The following is a 17660-nucleotide window of genomic DNA, read 5'->3' as shown; positions in this document are numbered from 1 at the left end:
AATTCTTTTAGGGTATCTGAAGTTCACCATACAACGGTTTTGAAAATACTGTGTGGACAATGGCTACCCAAGGTTTGTGTCTCAAGTCATCACTTACTAAATTGGGGCTCTGCTTTGTTGCCATTAACCCAATCTGGCTCAGAACCCCCTGCTTTCCTCTTTCCCTGCTTACTTGTTAGGCTACCTTTTGCTCCATTTTCTGCGCTCTCCTGATGGTGAAATGGCAAACAAGCCACCAGCAGGAATTGAGCCTGGATATAGTACCATTCTTCACTGATTCAATGAGTAATTGTTAGGTGATACCCTAAGAGTGTAGATATTTCATCACTAAGCTAATCATCCTGACTGTCATTCTCTCATTCTTGGCTGTCTTTCAGATTTGACTTTACTTTAAAAATAATCTCAATGGGTCATATCAGGTGTTTCGGTTTTCTTTTTTTTTTTTTAATATTTCCATGGTAGTGATGGCTTTGCTTGTTGGTTTTTATAGCTGATTTGATGGAGTTGGACATGGCAATGGAGCCAGATAGAAAAGCGGCTGTTAGTCACTGGCAGCAACAGTCTTACCTGGATTCTGGAATTCATTCTGGTGCCACTACCACAGCGCCTTCTCTGAGTGGTAAAGGCAATCCTGAGGAAGAGGATGTGGATACCACCCAGGTTCTGTACGAGTGGGACCAGGGATTTCCTCAGCCCTTCACTCAAGAACAAGTAGCTGGTAAGAGAATTATTGCCTTACAGAAAGACAGAATGTAGTTGAGAATGAGTTATTCATGAAAGTTAGTATATAATAGCATGTGGTGAGTGATAGCAATGTCACCTTCATCAGTAAGGATAGCAGATATTCAGGTTAATGCTGCACTATGGATAGTGAGTGTTGAATCTGCCTCTTCCAGATATTGATGGACAATACGCAATGACTCGAGCTCAGAGGGTACGAGCTGCTATGTTCCCTGAGACATTAGATGAGGGCATGCAGATCCCATCAACACAGTTTGATGCTGCTCATCCCACTAATGTCCAGCGTTTGGCTGAACCATCACAGATGCTGAAACATGCGGTTGTAAATTTGATCAATTATCAAGATGATGCAGAACTTGCCACAAGGGCAATCCCTGAGCTGACAAAACTGCTGAACGATGAGGACCAGGTAAGTGATGGGACACGTTAGCTTTTTAAACTATTTTGAAGGAAACTCTGAAGGAAGTAGTGCCAAAATGTCTATCCAATAACAGTATTGGAAAACTGATGTCTCTTAATTGTCTACATTATAGGTGGTAGTTAATAAGGCTGCAGTTATGGTCCATCAGCTTTCTAAAAAGGAAGCTTCCAGACACGCCATCATGCGTTCTCCTCAGATGGTATCTGCTATTGTACGCACCATGCAGAATACAAATGATGTGGAAACAGCTCGCTGTACTGCTGGGACCTTGCACAACCTTTCCCATCATCGTGAGGGCTTACTGGCCATCTTTAAGTCTGGGGGCATTCCTGCCCTGGTGAAAATGCTTGGGTAAGAAAATACAGTCAAAATGCTCACAGCTAAGATAAAGTAGAGTGTAATCACAGCATTCCTGATGAGGCTTTTTTTCTTTTTCCCAGTTCACCAGTGGATTCTGTATTATTTTATGCCATTACAACTCTGCACAACCTTTTATTACACCAAGAAGGGGCTAAAATGGCAGTGCGTTTAGCCGGTGGGCTGCAAAAAATGGTTGCATTGCTCAACAAAACAAATGTTAAATTCTTGGCTATTACAACAGACTGCCTTCAGATCTTAGCTTACGGCAATCAAGAAAGCAAGGTAAAAGAATTGTTCTGAATGAGGTTGTCATGGAGCATTGGAGACATCCCCAGTATTATGTCATTCTTGCAAATTATTGTATGCCTCACACCTTGTAGATAGCCTAGAGAAAATTTGGCCTTTGTTTTTTGTTTATTTTTTTTTTTAAGATTTATTTATTTATACAAGAACTAGGGTATAGGTCAGAGGCGCGGGAGGGTGAGAGAATTCACCAGAGACAGAGCAGGGAGCAGAACAGGCAGATGAACCAAAGACACTGCTGAGGATAGCAGCGGACGAGGCAGGAGAGGTCTGCTGCGCCAGGTGGGTGGCTCCCTGGCCTGCTGGGGATTAAACCCGCACTGCAGAGGCTGCGGACAGCTTCACAGTGCGGCACTCAACCCGCTGCGCCACTGGGGAGGCCCCTGGCCTTTATATTTTTATTTCAATATTTGAGCATATACAAAGAACTGTGCTAAGCAGTAGAGATACAGTTGACAAGCCTCTCTTGGAGCTTTTACTCTTGGGAGGGAGGTGTAGCACTAATATAATAAACTACATAGAGTCATGAGAGCACATGAGTGATAGACACTGTTTTGAGGGTTCAGAGAGACCTCTTGGAGGAAGTAATAGTTGAGTTCAGCTCTCAAGGGTGAGAAGGGATGCTCACTAGGTGAAGATTAGGGAGAGGAAATTGCAGTTTTGAAAGTCCCGTTGAGGGAGGAACATGATGAATTTTGGAAACTTCAGTACTATAAAGAATAACAGACGTTCAAAGGGAGATTATTTAAAATAGGGCAGATTTTGAAGGTCCTTGTATAAACTTGAACACTGGAAAGGAAGAAAGTTTCAGCAGACAGACGAAGTGATGAGATTTGCTTTTAGAAAATCTGGGTAGGGACAGGAGATTGGGGGTGTACAAGGAAGTAAAGGGCAAGGATGATTAGTTTATGGTGTCTCTTTTTAAGGTGCATATTACTAGAAACAGCAGAGAACCAAATTATTAGCAGTTTTAAGTGCTCACTCTGGTTCACATTTTTACCACATCCTAGAACTTTCATGTTGGGCATCACGATTGCATGACAACATGGTTTTGGTTTTTTTGTTTTGTTTTTTTTTTTTTGTTTTGTTTTTTTGCTATGATCATTGTGGGAAGATGATGAATGGGCCAGCATTGATACATTCTTGGGAGGATTGGGATATCTGAGTTTGGGATACTATATAGATAAAGGGTATGTTTAAAAGGACCCTAGCATAGAGAGAGTCCAGGTAATGGGGTCTAGAAATACACTTAAAGTCGATGGCAAACTGGCTGAAAATCTTAAGTAATAAGATATAGTTTTTCTTAGACATTTGATCAGGGTTCCACAACTGACAGTATATACATGTCTTTTAGCTGATCATTCTGGCGAGTGGTGGACCTCAAGCTTTAGTAAATATAATGAGGACCTATACTTACGAGAAACTACTGTGGACCACAAGCAGAGTGCTGAAGGTGCTGTCTGTCTGCTCTAGTAATAAGCCAGCTATTGTAGAAGCTGGTAAGTATGTGTCTGTTCTGTGCTCACGTGTAGTATAGCATCTGCTGTTCTAATTAACTTACCTGTCTTAGGGAAAAGGGATGAAAGTGAATCATCCTGTTTAGTTTGTAGCCAAGATCAGCTTCATACAAAACACACGTTTCTGTTTGCCAGCTACAATTTGGTAGTATTTAAGCCACATTTAGGCATAGTGCTTATTATCCATCAAAAATGACAGCTAATATTTGGCTTGATAAAGTTTAATTTTGGGGCAAATTCAGGATTTGCTTTGCTAGTGGATTTATGAATATCTAGGTGAAATTGTGTCATAGCAAACTAATGATACTAAAGTACAGTGGTAGTAGCAAAGAAATAGCCCTGATTGTTAGTGGATACTCAAGTAGTATTAAAAACTCACATTTTGTTCTTAGTGAATGTGTGGTCTAATCTGAAAATTTTTTCTGTTCCCTCTAAATATTTTTAACAAAGCGGGGGGGCGGTGAGGAGGGAGGGTGTGTGTGTGTGTGTGTGTGTGTGTGTGTGTGTAGTTGTATTTATATTGGTGGTGGAAGAACGGAATCTATGGCCTACGCTAGGACCTCTTAGTCTTTCATGAAGATAGGGTTACTCTTAACTATCCACCATCATTTTTCCTTCACCTGGAAGTGTCAAAACTGGAAGAGGATGAATATAAAGCATTTAATAGAAGAAAATATTGGGAGTATAGTGTTGGTAACACCTATTTTTTCCCCAGTTATTGAAAGTAATTTTACCTGATAGTGTATGGGAGAGTGGAAGATTATGATTTTCCAGGATAGCTGCTGGCAATGGGACAATAGACTTGTGGACAGGAAAGTGTGGCTGACTTCGTCTTGAATAAGGCGATGTAAATCTTGCCAGCTATTTCAGAAATACCAGTAGTGCTTGTGAAAAACGCAGTTACTTACGTACTTAATGAGAATCCCTGGTGTGTTGAAGGGACAAGGTTATTAGGCAACTGAAAATGTGTGGTCCTGGAGGCCTACAAATCCTCATTTTAAGAAGTTTCAAACCTAGGTTATTCTCAAATTCATTTATTCTGTCAAACACTGTAATAAGCACAAAGAATTATGCATTGGATAACAAAAGATATGTGGCCTCTGTATAGTTTGACGGTGACAAAAATATCCAAAAAGATTACAAATTGGAATGAGTGTTACACAACAAACACCAAATAATGATACAGCATTAATGGAGATCCTTAGTCCCTGAGAAAGAACCTGTTCTATCTATAAGAGAAATGGGATATAATGCTTTAGAGGCAGAGAAAAGAGATTCTTGAGTTCTAGGTGCTAAAGAGAAGGTTTAACTAGAATTTAGTAACGGGGTGAGTAGTTCAAAATGAAGTTGATGAGTTAGGCAGGGCCATATCATGCAGCACTTTCTAGGCCTCTGTAAAATGTTGTTTCATACTTTAGAACTATAGATGTAGAATTCATAGATCAATTTGGGATGCCAGATGGGATCCAGATTCTAAAGGGTTCCTTAAAATTATGCTAAAGAATTTGGCCTTTATCTTAAAGATAATGAGAACCTATTGATTGTTGAGCTGTGCCATCAAGTGTCACAATGGGTGTTGGAATATAAATAGTAGCATGGTATATTTTGAATAACCAAGGCAAGCACAACAGGCTTTTGAGATGTTACAGACTTCTAGGAATGAAATAGTGTTGGTATTTAAAATGTATGGTAAAGGATGAGACTTCTGAAGGACTCTATAAACAATCCATAGACTGAAGGAGCAACCAAAAGGGGGTTGTGATGGTGAGTAGTACATGGGTACCGTGAAGATAAATGAAACTACCACAATAGCTTAAATTTTGGAACAAGATAATTTTAAGAAGCTGACGTATTCAAAGTGATTGAAAGGTCAGTGGGTAGCTAGAAATGTATGATACTGGAATGCAGGAAGAAGACTAGATTGGAGATTTGCCCTCTTACTGTGTGTGGATAAAGGATAGTAGGGAAGAGAAATGGAATTCAGTTATCTACCTGGGAATTTTACCCTAGATATGCTGAATCAGAACTGTAAAAGTTTCACCAGGCTAGAATTAATAGTATAGAAGAGGGAGGGGGAGGAAAGCTGTGAGGAAGAGTGTGTCTTTATTTAAGAAGCATTGAGCAACAGCCTTGTGCAGGTCACTCCATTAGTCATGGGAACTGCTATGAGAGAGAAACGAGATGGAGATGACCTTTGTCTTTTAGGGGAGGTAGACCTAATTATATGAATGCTAGGAAGGAAAAGCACAGGGTTTACAAGAGGGAGAGCTCACCTAATTTGAAGAAATAAAACAGACTTGAAAAGAATGGACAAGGAGACAGAAAGTACGCTCACTGCCTTCAGAAGTGATTTCAGTAGGAAGGCGATGGGGCATTGCAGTTAAGCCAGTATACTTGGAATTAAGGGAAATTTATGCTGGTAGGGGTCTAAATGGAAGCTCATTAGGGTCTTAAGTGATGGAAGGGTATCAATCTTTATATAGTTTCTGCCATAAGCATCCCTGTGTTTGTTTTTTTCATAGCACTTAACACTATCTTAGATACCATATATATAATTCTAATTTTGTTAATTGTGTGTTTATTGTTGCCTCCATCTAGACCACAAGCTCCATGAGGGTGGGAATATTTTACTAATTTTGCTCACTGGTATAGTTCCAATTTAAAATAGGACTTCGTAGGGAACAAACGTTTTTGGAATGGGTGAAAGAAAGTAAGTGGAGCTAATGACTTTTTCCCTCCCCGTAAAGGGAAGGAACAGTAGATACCAAACAAAAGTGGTTACTATTGAGGTGAATTGGAAAGTAAAGGAAAGCTTAACAGCAATATCCTAGAAAATGAAAGCATAAGTAAAGTACTTAAAATGGAAGAATAAGCTTTTAGAAATAAAGAGGGTTGCTCTTTAAGACTAGAGAAGCTAAGTTAGTACTGAAAAGAATTGCAGGCTAATGACCATTCTCTTAGAATTTTTTTCTTTTTTTCTTCTAGGGGGAATGCAAGCTTTAGGACTTCACCTGACAGATCCAAGTCAACGTCTTGTTCAGAATTGTCTTTGGACTCTTAGGAATCTTTCAGATGCTGCAACTAAACAGGTAAAAACCTGAGTTAAACCAGTGTACTGGTAGTAGAGTCAAGATGAATATGTACTGAGCGTCTGTTTTTATCGCCTCAGGAAGGAATGGAAGGTCTACTTGGGACCCTTGTTCAGCTTCTGGGCTCAGATGATATAAACGTGGTCACATGTGCCGCTGGAATTCTTTCTAATCTCACTTGCAATAATTATAAGAACAAGATGATGGTGTGCCAAGTGGGTGGAATAGAAGCTCTTGTGCGTACTGTCCTTCGTGCTGGTGACAGAGAGGACATCACTGAACCTGCCATCTGTGCTCTTCGTCATCTGACCAGCAGACACCAGGAAGCAGAAATGGCCCAGAATGCTGTTCGCCTTCACTATGGACTACCAGTTGTGGTTAAACTCTTACACCCACCATCCCATTGGCCTCTGATAAAGGTAAAAAGTAGAAGTTTGGAGAATTGAAGATAAACCATTGATGATTACCTAGGCATAAGGGATTGATAAATAGGAATCATGTTCCTGAGTAAATAATAAGTATTGGCTGCTTATCACTGAACCCTGGGGGGAAATGGTACTTTTAACCTTACTGTTTTTTAGTCAAATAGTGAACAAAAGGAAAATACATCTAGATGCATAAAAATGGGCCAAAGCTCAGCTGTCCTTCACAAGTCCCCAAATGTTTGGATTCAGACGGCAAAGGGGTGGGGAAGGAAAATAGTTATTTTATTTGTATTCGTTGTATTAGTAGGCTCCTAAAACTCTTGGTTATAAATTCTCACAAAAATGTCCAATTCTCTGAAAGTGATTCTCCTATGTACTTGAAAAAGAGGTCAGTGTTTCCATATTTCTTCAGTGACATGTAAAATATCAGCGAAAGGGAAAAGCAAATGGGCATGCCAGTTCAAGTTACCTGATCGCTAACAAGAATGTGAATGCCAGTAGGACCCTTTCTGTAAACCTGATTTATTTGGTGGAAAGGAATATTAAACACTAATGCAAGGTTTCGAGCGACTACTGAGGCAACCATCTCTTCCAAATAGATTGCTTGATAAACTAGTAGAAATATTTCATGTTCCCTGGGTGATCTTAATACGAAACATTTCAAAGCAGTAAAAATGAAAATGGGAAAGAAACTATTTCCTGACCCCTTACTACTGTAAAATCTCTAACTCCCCATCTGAAATACATTAATTACAATGTAATAAATATTAACAGTAATGTATGATCAAAAAGAGTTGGTGTTTTTTATTAAAAACCAACAGGAGTTGTTTGCAAATGTACATGGGTGATCTTTCTGGGGTAAATGGAACTAAAACTGGATTGTGGTAGTGGATGCAAAACTGCAAATTTACTGAAAATGTCACTCATTGTAGTTATAATGGGAGGATTTTAGGCTACATAAATTACATAGAAAACTTTTCGAATGTGTATTCCCAGCAGTATACAGAAAGAGCCCTAAAAACGTCATCATTTTTGATTCAGTAAGTCCAACTGGGAATGTGTCCTAAGGAAATAAAAAAAGCTACCTCACCCACCCCAAAAATTAAGTTATGTGAAAGATGCCACCCAAAAGGGATCTCCCCTGGTGGTGCAGGCGGTTGAGCACAGCGCTCTGAAGCTCTCCGCAGCCTCTGCCGTGCACGTTTGATCCCAGCCGGCCAGCGAGGGTCCCACATGGCATGGCAGACCGCCTGTTGTGCCTGCTGCTCCGTCTGCCTGTTCTGCTCCCCGCTCTCTGGCGAATCCTCTCACCCTCCCACGAATCTGGCCTATACCCCCGTTCTTGTATAAATCTTTAAAAAAAAAAAAAAGCCACCCGGCCTCCCCTAGTGGCGCAGCAGTTGAGTGCTGGGTTGCGAGGTTACCCGCAGCCTCTGCAGCACCAGTTCGATCCCCAGCCACTGGCGAGGGTCCCACACACACACACACCCCAAAATAAATAAATAAATAAATAGTGCCACCCAAAAATGAATGTGGACAGAGGGCCTATGATTTAGTATTTAAAAGGTTATGGGTGCTTTTTGTGATTCACATCCTGAAATAGCCTGAAAGCAGAGGGGAGGGTTAGTGAGATGGTGCAGTTACTACCCTTAGCTGATTAGGTACAGGTGGTCCTAATGAGCCTGACTTCAGGCCCCGCTCTTACATCACACCAGTTTCTTTCTCTAACACCTTAATAGGTATTCTGACCCACCCTAGGGTGGGGGCCCCCCCAGTGGGCTTAAGCCTCAGCGCCATTACCGCCGCAGCCTGAGTTCGAGCCCCAGGCCAGGGAACCGAAACCCAGAGATGGTGCAGCAAACCCTTAGGGGGGGGGGGGGGGGGACAGGGCTGCGAGAGGGAGAGAAAGAGGCCAGGCAGGGAGAGAAAGGAGGGCCTGGGCCTAGGGAGAGAGCGAGGGGGAGGCAGGCGAGGCTGAGGGTGAGCAAGAGGCCGAGAGGGATCCCCTAGACCCCCACAAGACTGGGAGCACTGAGAAGGGCCTGGGCCAGGGAAAGAGCGAGGGGGGAGAAAGGGAGAGAGCTAGGAGGAGGCCAAGAGGGATTCCCTAGACTCCTACACGAAGTGTTCCGTTAATACCTTGTATCTTTAATCTTAAACAGCTTTTGAAGTTAAAATGAAACATATGGAAAAGGGGGAGAGGGGATCTAAAGGTTTGCGGTAGTGTTAATTTCAGGTGATACCAATAGATGTAATGTGGTGGGAATTGTAAGCTAAGAAAATGCTTTTGTTGAGTTATACATCCATTCTTTATTCTCCCTTGTCTGCAGGCAACCGTTGGATTGATTCGAAATCTTGCCCTTTGTCCTGCAAATCATGCACCTTTACGTGAGCAGGGTGCTATTCCACGACTAGTTCAGCTGCTGGTTCGTGCACATCAGGATACCCAGCGCCGTACATCCATGGGTGGAACACAGCAACAATTTGTGGTAGGTAGATCATTATAGTGACAGCTGGCTATTTAAAAGGAATTTATAAATCCATAAGATCCTGAACTACTTTGGTCACTGGCTTCCTCCCTCCTGCTTGAAGGGTGAGGATGTTTGCTGATTTAAAACACCTGACATTGCTGTGACTCTAGAGAAGATAGTAATGTGGCCCCTGGTTATGTTTCCTTAGAATAGTCCTTTACATTATCAATCTTACAGGGGAATATAGGGGTGCCAGGCACGTCAGTGTTCTCATTTTAGCCATACAAGGTTCGCTTCCTTAAGTAGCAGAGCCATAATTTGAGTCCAAATCTGATTTCAAAGCTCATTCCTTACTACATCTTGTTTCTACCTCTTTCAGGGAGTAAACTAACTCACAAATCTTTTAACAATACTGAGAAGTTTCAAGAATAAGTAATATTCAAGAATAAGTAATGGAACCTTTACCTTATAAACTCAGCCTAGCAGCTTTGATGTCTGTTTGCAATCTTAAAAAACTAGCATTATTACAAGTATCTAAAAACACTTCTGATTCCTCAGATTTTAAGAATAAGACCTTAAAAGAATTTTTTAATTACTTTAGAAAACAAAGCTAGACCTCCCAGAACAGATTTTGATAATCCCTTATTGCTAAGTTTGTGGTCTCATTAGGGGACTTTGGCTTTTTCATGCATTACTTTTGGTATTGACCCATCTTCTTGAGGTGGCTTAATAAAATTCAAAGGATACCTTTTAGTTTAAATCTCTTTTCTATGAAAAAAAGGAATTTTATGTCCTTATAAAAGCGGCTAAAAGTGGTAGAATCGAAATCATCCCTAACACAGAGAAGCCATGTATTTGCTTCTCCCTTGCATGGTGTCTCAGTTGAATTGTCTTGGAAAGGGTGAGGAGTGGATTTCTGCTGGCAGCTCAGAGTACTTTCCATAGTTGCTGATAAAACTTTGATAAGGTTTTACCAAGATGTACAAAATCAGAGGGGTGAAAGAAAATATTGACATAGTCTGAGTGTTACTTTCCCATCTTTGTGTCTTTTATATATTCCTTTTACCCATAGTAATTGGTGCCCTCACTGTAAGAAAGGTTATCCTTGGGATTCAGAAGTACATTGAAGCTGTACTTTGGCGGGGGGAGGGGGGGCGGTTGTTGCTGCTTGGAATTATTAGTGCTGCCATGAGGCTGCCTTTCAGTAACATTAAAATTAATCGAATTTTTCTTCATTCTTGAACTAATTGCAAGTTATGGGAAACTTTGAATGTTTACTGTAACTATAGTCTAGTAATTGGCTCAAAACAGAAAGCCTTTCAGTTTTTCAGAGAGGAGAATGCCCTGTTTGTTAATTTTTTCCCCCCTTTCTTTCAACAGGAGGGAGTGCGCATGGAAGAAATAGTTGAAGGTTGCACCGGAGCCCTTCACATCCTAGCTCGGGATGTTCACAACCGAATTGTAATCAGAGGACTAAACACCATTCCATTGTTTGTGCAGGTATATTGATTTTTAAGTGAGGTGTTCTAGCTTTCATATGTCCATAAAACTTCACGATTTTAATAAAAGCTTGAGAAATTGGAAAACAAAAGGCAGACACTAGCATTTTTCATCTAATATAAAATATCTGCCTGTGTCCCCTGCCAAAGTATGAAACAAAGTCAATGCAGAGTGTCCTTTAAATTGACTACATTTAATATTACAAAAATTTCCCTCATTTTTTATGTGCCATGGGAGAAACATTGGGATTTGGAGCATCAAGAGGGAAGAATCATTTTACACTCTAGGGGTGCTCGATTTTTAAATGAAGCAAAGCTTGTTCTGGGCTAACAGATTGCAGGTTCCAATAGACTCTGGATTTTCTAAACTGTAGTTAAGAACAAAATATATTCTAGAAAACCAGTGTTCCACAGCACTGAAGACATCCTCAAACATAAATTTAGAGAGTGTGAATTAATACAAATAATGTGAATGCTGCTTACAGGCTCTCTGAATTGAAAATATCTACTCGCCATGTTTTAACTTCAGCTATAATTAGATTTTTTTTTTTTTTTTTTGGTGTTTTCTCCTTAGCTGCTTTATTCTCCCATTGAAAATATCCAAAGAGTAGCTGCTGGGGTTCTCTGTGAACTTGCTCAGGACAAGGAGGCTGCAGAAGCTATTGAAGCTGAGGGAGCCACAGCTCCTCTGACAGAGTTACTTCACTCTAGGAATGAAGGTGTGGGTAAGTAGAAAAGGAACCAAAGCCTTCAGTTGGTGTGTACAGTGAAGCCTCAGCTTTGCCTTAAGGGCCTTTTTTTTTTTCCTTCCCCCCAACCCAGCAACATATGCAGCTGCTGTTTTGTTCCGAATGTCTGAGGACAAGCCACAGGATTACAAGAAAAGGCTTTCAGTTGAACTGACCAGTTCTCTCTTCAGAACGGAGCCAATGGCTTGGAATGAGGTAAGCAGTAGAGCTACTTGGTAGTTTGCTAGAACAGGTAAAGCATTTTGTGGTTTTCCCCCAGTATACATTCCTTTTTATTGACCATGTCCTTTCTTGACTTTTCAATATTCATTTTTTATGCTATCTTACCAAGCGCTGTGAGGAAGAACAAGCTTGCTGCTTAGAATTCACAGGGGAGGCAGATGAAAAAATTTTAAAGAATATTTTTCAAAAGGAGGGTCAGAGGTCAGTTTAAATGCTCAATTTTAGCTTTTTTTCTACTTGAATTTCTATTATGAACCCTGAAAGTTCATTTAATTATGTTAGTCATATAATGGATTATATTTGTTGATTGGCAAGAGAGTCTATACATTGTTATGTAGAGGGAAAAAAGGCAAATGAAACATTCCAACTTGAGTTCTTTTTCCTACTCATCCCCAAGCCTGTTCTTCTCATAGTCTTCTCCATCTCAGTGGCAGTTTGCCCTTCCAGCTGCTCAGACTAAAAATGTCTCATAACAGAGCCTATGTGTCATCAACTCCTTTTTGGGGGTACTAACACCTAGAATCGTGCTTTGCAAATAGTAAGTACTGATACGAAAACATTTTCTGGGCATCAGTGGATGAGGCGTATACTGATGCCTAGAAAATGTTTTCGTATAAAGTTGGAAGTAATTGTTTTTGAAATTTAAGAGTGTGTATATTTTTTAAGTTGAGAATTTTCATTTTGCTTCCTTGCCTTGTACCCACTTAATCTAGCCTGCTGATCTTGGACTTGATATTGGTGCCCAGGGAGAACCCCTTGGATATCGCCAGGATGGTATGTGTCTCACATTTCTCAGTTAACTACAGATCAAGCTAAAGTTCCAGTTGGCTTTATCAAAAGATCCGGGTTGCTCATCTGGGAAACTAGTGTTGGCAGGAAATTAGTGGCAGCAGTTAAAGGCAGTTCTTAAATTCCTGAGTCAGCAATAGGATCACACCAACAAATAAGTACTACTGTGGGGCCTCTGCAGAGCATGTTACAAATTGCTTGGCTGGCTTGCTTGCTTTTTTTGTCAGAGAATTCCTAATTAATACCCATGTCTGCAGCCCACCCAGGATGTGAGAGTGGGAAGCTCCTGTCCCCAAGCTCAGATCTAGGGTGGCTATTTTTACATAATTGCGTTATCAGGATATTCTAAAAAGCTAATCCAAATCTGGGTGGTGGAGTCAGGGGATAGATCACAACTATAGAAAAAATGAAATTGTGAAGTTATGGATAATTACTAAACCATTGAAGTTTATAAGCTCATTTTTACCATGACAAATATATAAATAAGTCTCAGTCCTCAATATAAAGCTTACAAAGGTTTCATTGGAGTGTGTTTCTTGATACTTTCATGGGTGTCACCTGGACTCAACACTAAGCCTCCTTCTGTTATTTCCTCACCCTGTGGTCACATACACAATACATTGCTGCTATCCTCAGGAACTTTATAGTTCTGCCTTCATAGATACAAAATATTCAGGGTAAACAAGGATCTGCCTCTGGTAGAAGCAGACGCACAAGTTAGAACTTACCCCAAATTTCATTGTTAGGGCTTCTTTTCCTCGCTCTCGATCACTGTGTTGCCTCTGACTCTTCTAGATCCCAGCTATCGTTCTTTTCACTCCGGTGGATATGGCCAGGATGCCTTGGGTATGGACCCCATGATGGAGCATGAGATGGGTGGCCATCACCCTGGTGCTGACTATCCAGTTGATGGGCTGCCAGATCTAGGGCATGCCCAGGACCTCATGGATGGGCTGCCTCCAGGTGACAGCAATCAGCTGGCCTGGTTTGATACTGACCTGTAAATCATCCTTTAGGTAAGAAGTTATAAAAGCCAGTTTGGGTAAAATACTTTTACTCTGCCTACAGAACTTCAGAAAGACCTGGTTGGGTAGGGTGGGAGTGATTTAGGCCTATTTGTAAATCTGCCACAAAAACAGATACTTTGAAAGGAGATGTCTTAGAACATTTGAATGTTCTCAGATTTCTGGTTATTATGTGGTCATGTGTGGAAGTTATTGACTTTAATGTTTTTTGCCACAGCTTTTGCAACTTAATACTCAAATCAAATGAGTAACATTTGCTGTTTTAAACATTAATAGCAGCCTTTCTCTCTTTATACAGCTGTATTGTCTGAACTTGCATTGTGATTGGCCTGTAGAGTTGCTGAGAGGGCTCGAGGGGTGGGCTGGTATCTCAGAAAGTGCCTGACACACTAACCAAGCTGAGTTTCCTATGGGAACAATTGAAGTAAAACTTTTTGTTCTGGTCCTTTTTGGTCGAGGAGTAACAATACAAATGGATTTTGGGAGTGACTCAAGAAGTGAAGAATACACAAGAATGGATCACAAGATGGAATTTATCAAACTCTAGCCTTGCTTGTTAAATTTTTTTTTTTTAATATCTGTAATGGTACTGACTTTGCTTGCTTTGAAGTAGCTCTTTAATTTTTTTTTTTTTTTTGCAGTAACTGTTAGTTTTTTAAGTCTCTCGTAGTGTTAAGTTATAGTGAATACTGCTACAGCAATTTCTAATTTTTAAGAATTGAGTAATGGTGTAGAACACTAATTCATAATCACTCTAATTGTAATCTGAATAAAGTGTAACATTGTGTAGCCTTTTTGTATAAAATAGACAAATAGAAATGGTCCAATTAGTTTCCTTTTTAATATGCTTAAAATAAGCAGGTGGATCTATTTCATGTTTTTGATCAAAAACTTTATTTGGGATATATGTATGGGGTAGGGTAAATCAGTAAGAGGTGTTATTTGGAACCTTGTTTTGGACAGTTTACCAGTTGCCTTTTATCCCAAAGTTGTTGTAACCTGCTGTGATAAAATGCTTCAAGAGAAAATACGGATATAAAAATGGCTCAGAATTAAACTTTTAATTCATTCAATTGTGTCACTTTTTCTTTTCCTTATCATTAAGTAGCTTGTGAGGGTAGTAAGTGACTATTTTCCAAGTTTTTTTAGCACTTGACCCTGCATTTGTGTAAGAAGAGAGATGCCACCACCGCCAACAGAAGGATTCTGGGCTTATAGCCTATGGCTAGGACTTCTTCAACCTGGCCTTTTTGCTCAAGTGACCACGGAAGGCCTCCAGACTTCCAATTACCTAGCGCAAAACTGAGTGCCAAATAGGCAACCCCCACCCCTGAATGTCAGTTTCATTCCATTAGATAATGAAGAATTAAATACCTGGATTTGGACTTGAAGTACCTTCACGTAAGTGTGGCTCATTTGAAGAGGGGAATTCCTTCAACTCCACTTTAAACTGATAATTAAGATGATTTAAGCCTTGATGTTTATCTGAACATTGAATCAGAAAGAACCAGAATGGGCCTTCTTCCATGCTGTCTGCCAGATAATCCTGTCATCCCAGTGGTAGGTCTGACAAGCTTTAGTTCATCCCTTAGGGCAGAGTCAGTGGACCTGTTAAGACTTGTGTTTTAGGAGAGCTGTTATTGAGTATTTTTAGTAAGATCATGACTATTAGATAAACATTCAGTTCCTTTTTTGGTCAAAAACCAACTTTATCTAGAGAGAGCCTTTGTGAAAGCCTCAAATTCTTCACTGTGGTCTAACATGTAATGGGGGGGGGCTGAATTTAAAGTTTAAATCTGTAACTCGCAAATTACATACCACAGTGTAAACCTGCTTTACATCTCAGTAAACATAATGTGGGGGGCGCGGGGAAAATTGCATGCCTGGTGAGGTGGTAGGTCTCGGGTTCTGCTTCCAGAGCGAGTTAATTTTTAACATAACCATAGTAGGGTGTTTCATTTAAAGAACTTTTTAAAACCAGAAAACATTTTCAGAGCTTCGTCTAAAGTCATAATTTAAAGGTCTGTTTAAAAACATAGTATGGCTGTGAATCCAGCAAGGTGGTTCAAGGGATAAAGGGCCAAGAATAGCCACTGTGAACTACTAACTATAAAACTTGAAGGAGAGAAGAATACGATGTACAGATAGACACATTAGTGTAAAAAAGGAATTTGGATAAAATGCAGGGGAAAAAAATCCATGACCATCAAAATTTTAAATAAGTCAACCTGTGTGTATAAATTTTCTTTTGCCTCTAGCTCTAGTATACTGTGTAACAGCCCACACTGGAGGCCCTTGTGTCAAATGGTTAGTATTTCACTCTAGTACAGCAGAAGACTAGTTTTCATGCACAGTATGGGGGTATATCACATACTGAGTAAAAAGAAAGTGACATACATCACATTGATCATGGAAAGGGGCAGACTTTTTTAATGAACTCTTTAACAGATGGTAAAACTAAGGCGAGGAAGTGTTTAGATTACTAAATAAGTTAGACTAGTGGTTACCTGGAGAGAGGGAGATAATAGGAATTTGATCCCATTGCAGTGACCGCTGCTGAGCAAAGTTTTTCCATGTTGGAGCATTGTTCTAGACATAAGACTTGGATTATTTGCATCCTTGACACTGAAAAAAATCTTGAGATAAATGTTCTTTAATTTTTGTTTTGATTACTGTAATAAAACCAAGATTTGAATGGTGCTGTTTGATTTATAAAGGGAAGAGAGCAAAGTCATTTGACTGCAGTCCTTTTGCTTGAATTAATCACCAAGTGCAGTTAGAAGCTGCAGGGTGCCGGTGAGGGTTACACTGGAAAGATTGTTTCCTTTTTCTTACCCATCAGCATCCTGTGTGATGTCCATTCCACTTCCCTGCCCCATCAGACTCTAGTAAGCTGAAGGGAGGTGATAGGCTTTGCTCTGCACCTGTGCATCAAGTCTCCGCAGTAGACCAGTCCAGTTATAGGTCAGTCTTCCTTTCACGAGAGCCCTTCAGGACTTGCATCTCCCTAGTGCTTGTTCTCAACCTTGAATTCATGCTTCTGGTTTCCATACTTCCCTCAGCCTCACCAAAACTTAAATCTTTTGGAATCTAAGCCTTGGCTAGTCCTGTTTACACCCTACTCCAAGTGGCTAGAATTTTTATAGTTTCCTTTGCTTCCTCTATCAGTTCCTTCCTGAGGCTTCTATCTCAGCCTTTACATAAATGCATGTATCAGATTTATTTCTACATTATACTTTTCTGTTTCCAGGGAAGGAAGTATCAAGGAGATCTTGCTTCAGGTGGAGGCAGGACAGACCTTTAACCAGTAGAGCCCCCACTTTCTGACACACAGTGTCTGCCCTGCATTTACAGAATTGCTGGGAAAACTAATGATGGATGATGTGGGAAACATGAAGAGTTGAACAATACAAAGAACCCTAAGACAGTAAAATCTGCTGCTGCATTCTCCTTAGCTTACCTAGATAACTTGTCAGTTCCTCTCAGGATTCATGGAAGAAGGCACCCTTGCTCTGCCTCCCTAGTGTACTATCTCTGTAGCTTCTGGACACCATCCCTGGAAAAGTGCAGGCAGTGGATTGTAACCAGTTAGCAAGTGGCTTCAGGGGAGAGGCCAGTGTGGATGTCTGGGTCTGGGTCCTTCAATACTGCCAGAATCCAGAATTGATGTGGGGAAGAGGGAAAGCTCTACTCAGAACTGGAGCCAGCCTGGGAAGCCAAATATGAGGGGCCTCCTGCACAGGGAGGTCAGGAAGGGTCATAGACCTCAGCCTCTCTCCTGCTTAGCCTGCCTACTCATGTCTCCTTCCCTGAGGTCATTGGGACTGGGGCCACGGCTTTACATTTGGCACTTGTGAGAATAACCCAACTGTCCCCTAATTCCTGAGCACACCAGCGTGGCAGGCTCCCGAGGGGTGGCCTTAGCGCCCTGGCACTCTGGGCTAAGTCCTTGGCTCTGCAGCAGCTGTGCTTGAAACCATCATCTCCTTTCCCCTTGCCTGCTCAGATAAGGCCACACAGGCCCAGGGCCAGGATTGGTCCAATCAGCG

The 17660-nt window shown here is 40.8% G+C and overlaps 1 protein-coding gene across 1 annotated transcript; it reads left to right on the top strand.

Moving 5' to 3' along the window:
- Positions 1 to 313: 313 nt before the first annotated feature.
- On the top strand, positions 314 to 13590 carry CTNNB1 (catenin beta 1; the record flags this gene model as incomplete). The annotated part of the gene is made up of 13 exons (XM_084247207.1): positions 314 to 718; positions 897 to 1150; positions 1275 to 1513; positions 1603 to 1804; positions 3180 to 3324; positions 6328 to 6431; positions 6512 to 6850; positions 9187 to 9345; positions 10708 to 10827; positions 11401 to 11551; positions 11649 to 11770; positions 12511 to 12571; positions 13382 to 13590. The coding sequence occupies exons 1-13, from the start codon at positions 499 to 501 to the stop codon at positions 13588 to 13590; spliced, it is 2325 nt and encodes a 774-aa protein (XP_084103333.1). The 5' UTR covers positions 314 to 498.
- Positions 13591 to 17660: the final 4070 nt, after the last annotated feature.

Source organism: Talpa europaea (genome assembly GCF_964194135.1).
Source record: "Talpa europaea genome assembly, chromosome: 11".
Taxonomy (NCBI): Eukaryota; Metazoa; Chordata; class Mammalia; order Eulipotyphla; family Talpidae; genus Talpa; species Talpa europaea.
The sequence above is the reverse complement of the archived record's forward strand: the minus strand, read 5'-3'. Positions and strand labels throughout refer to the sequence as shown.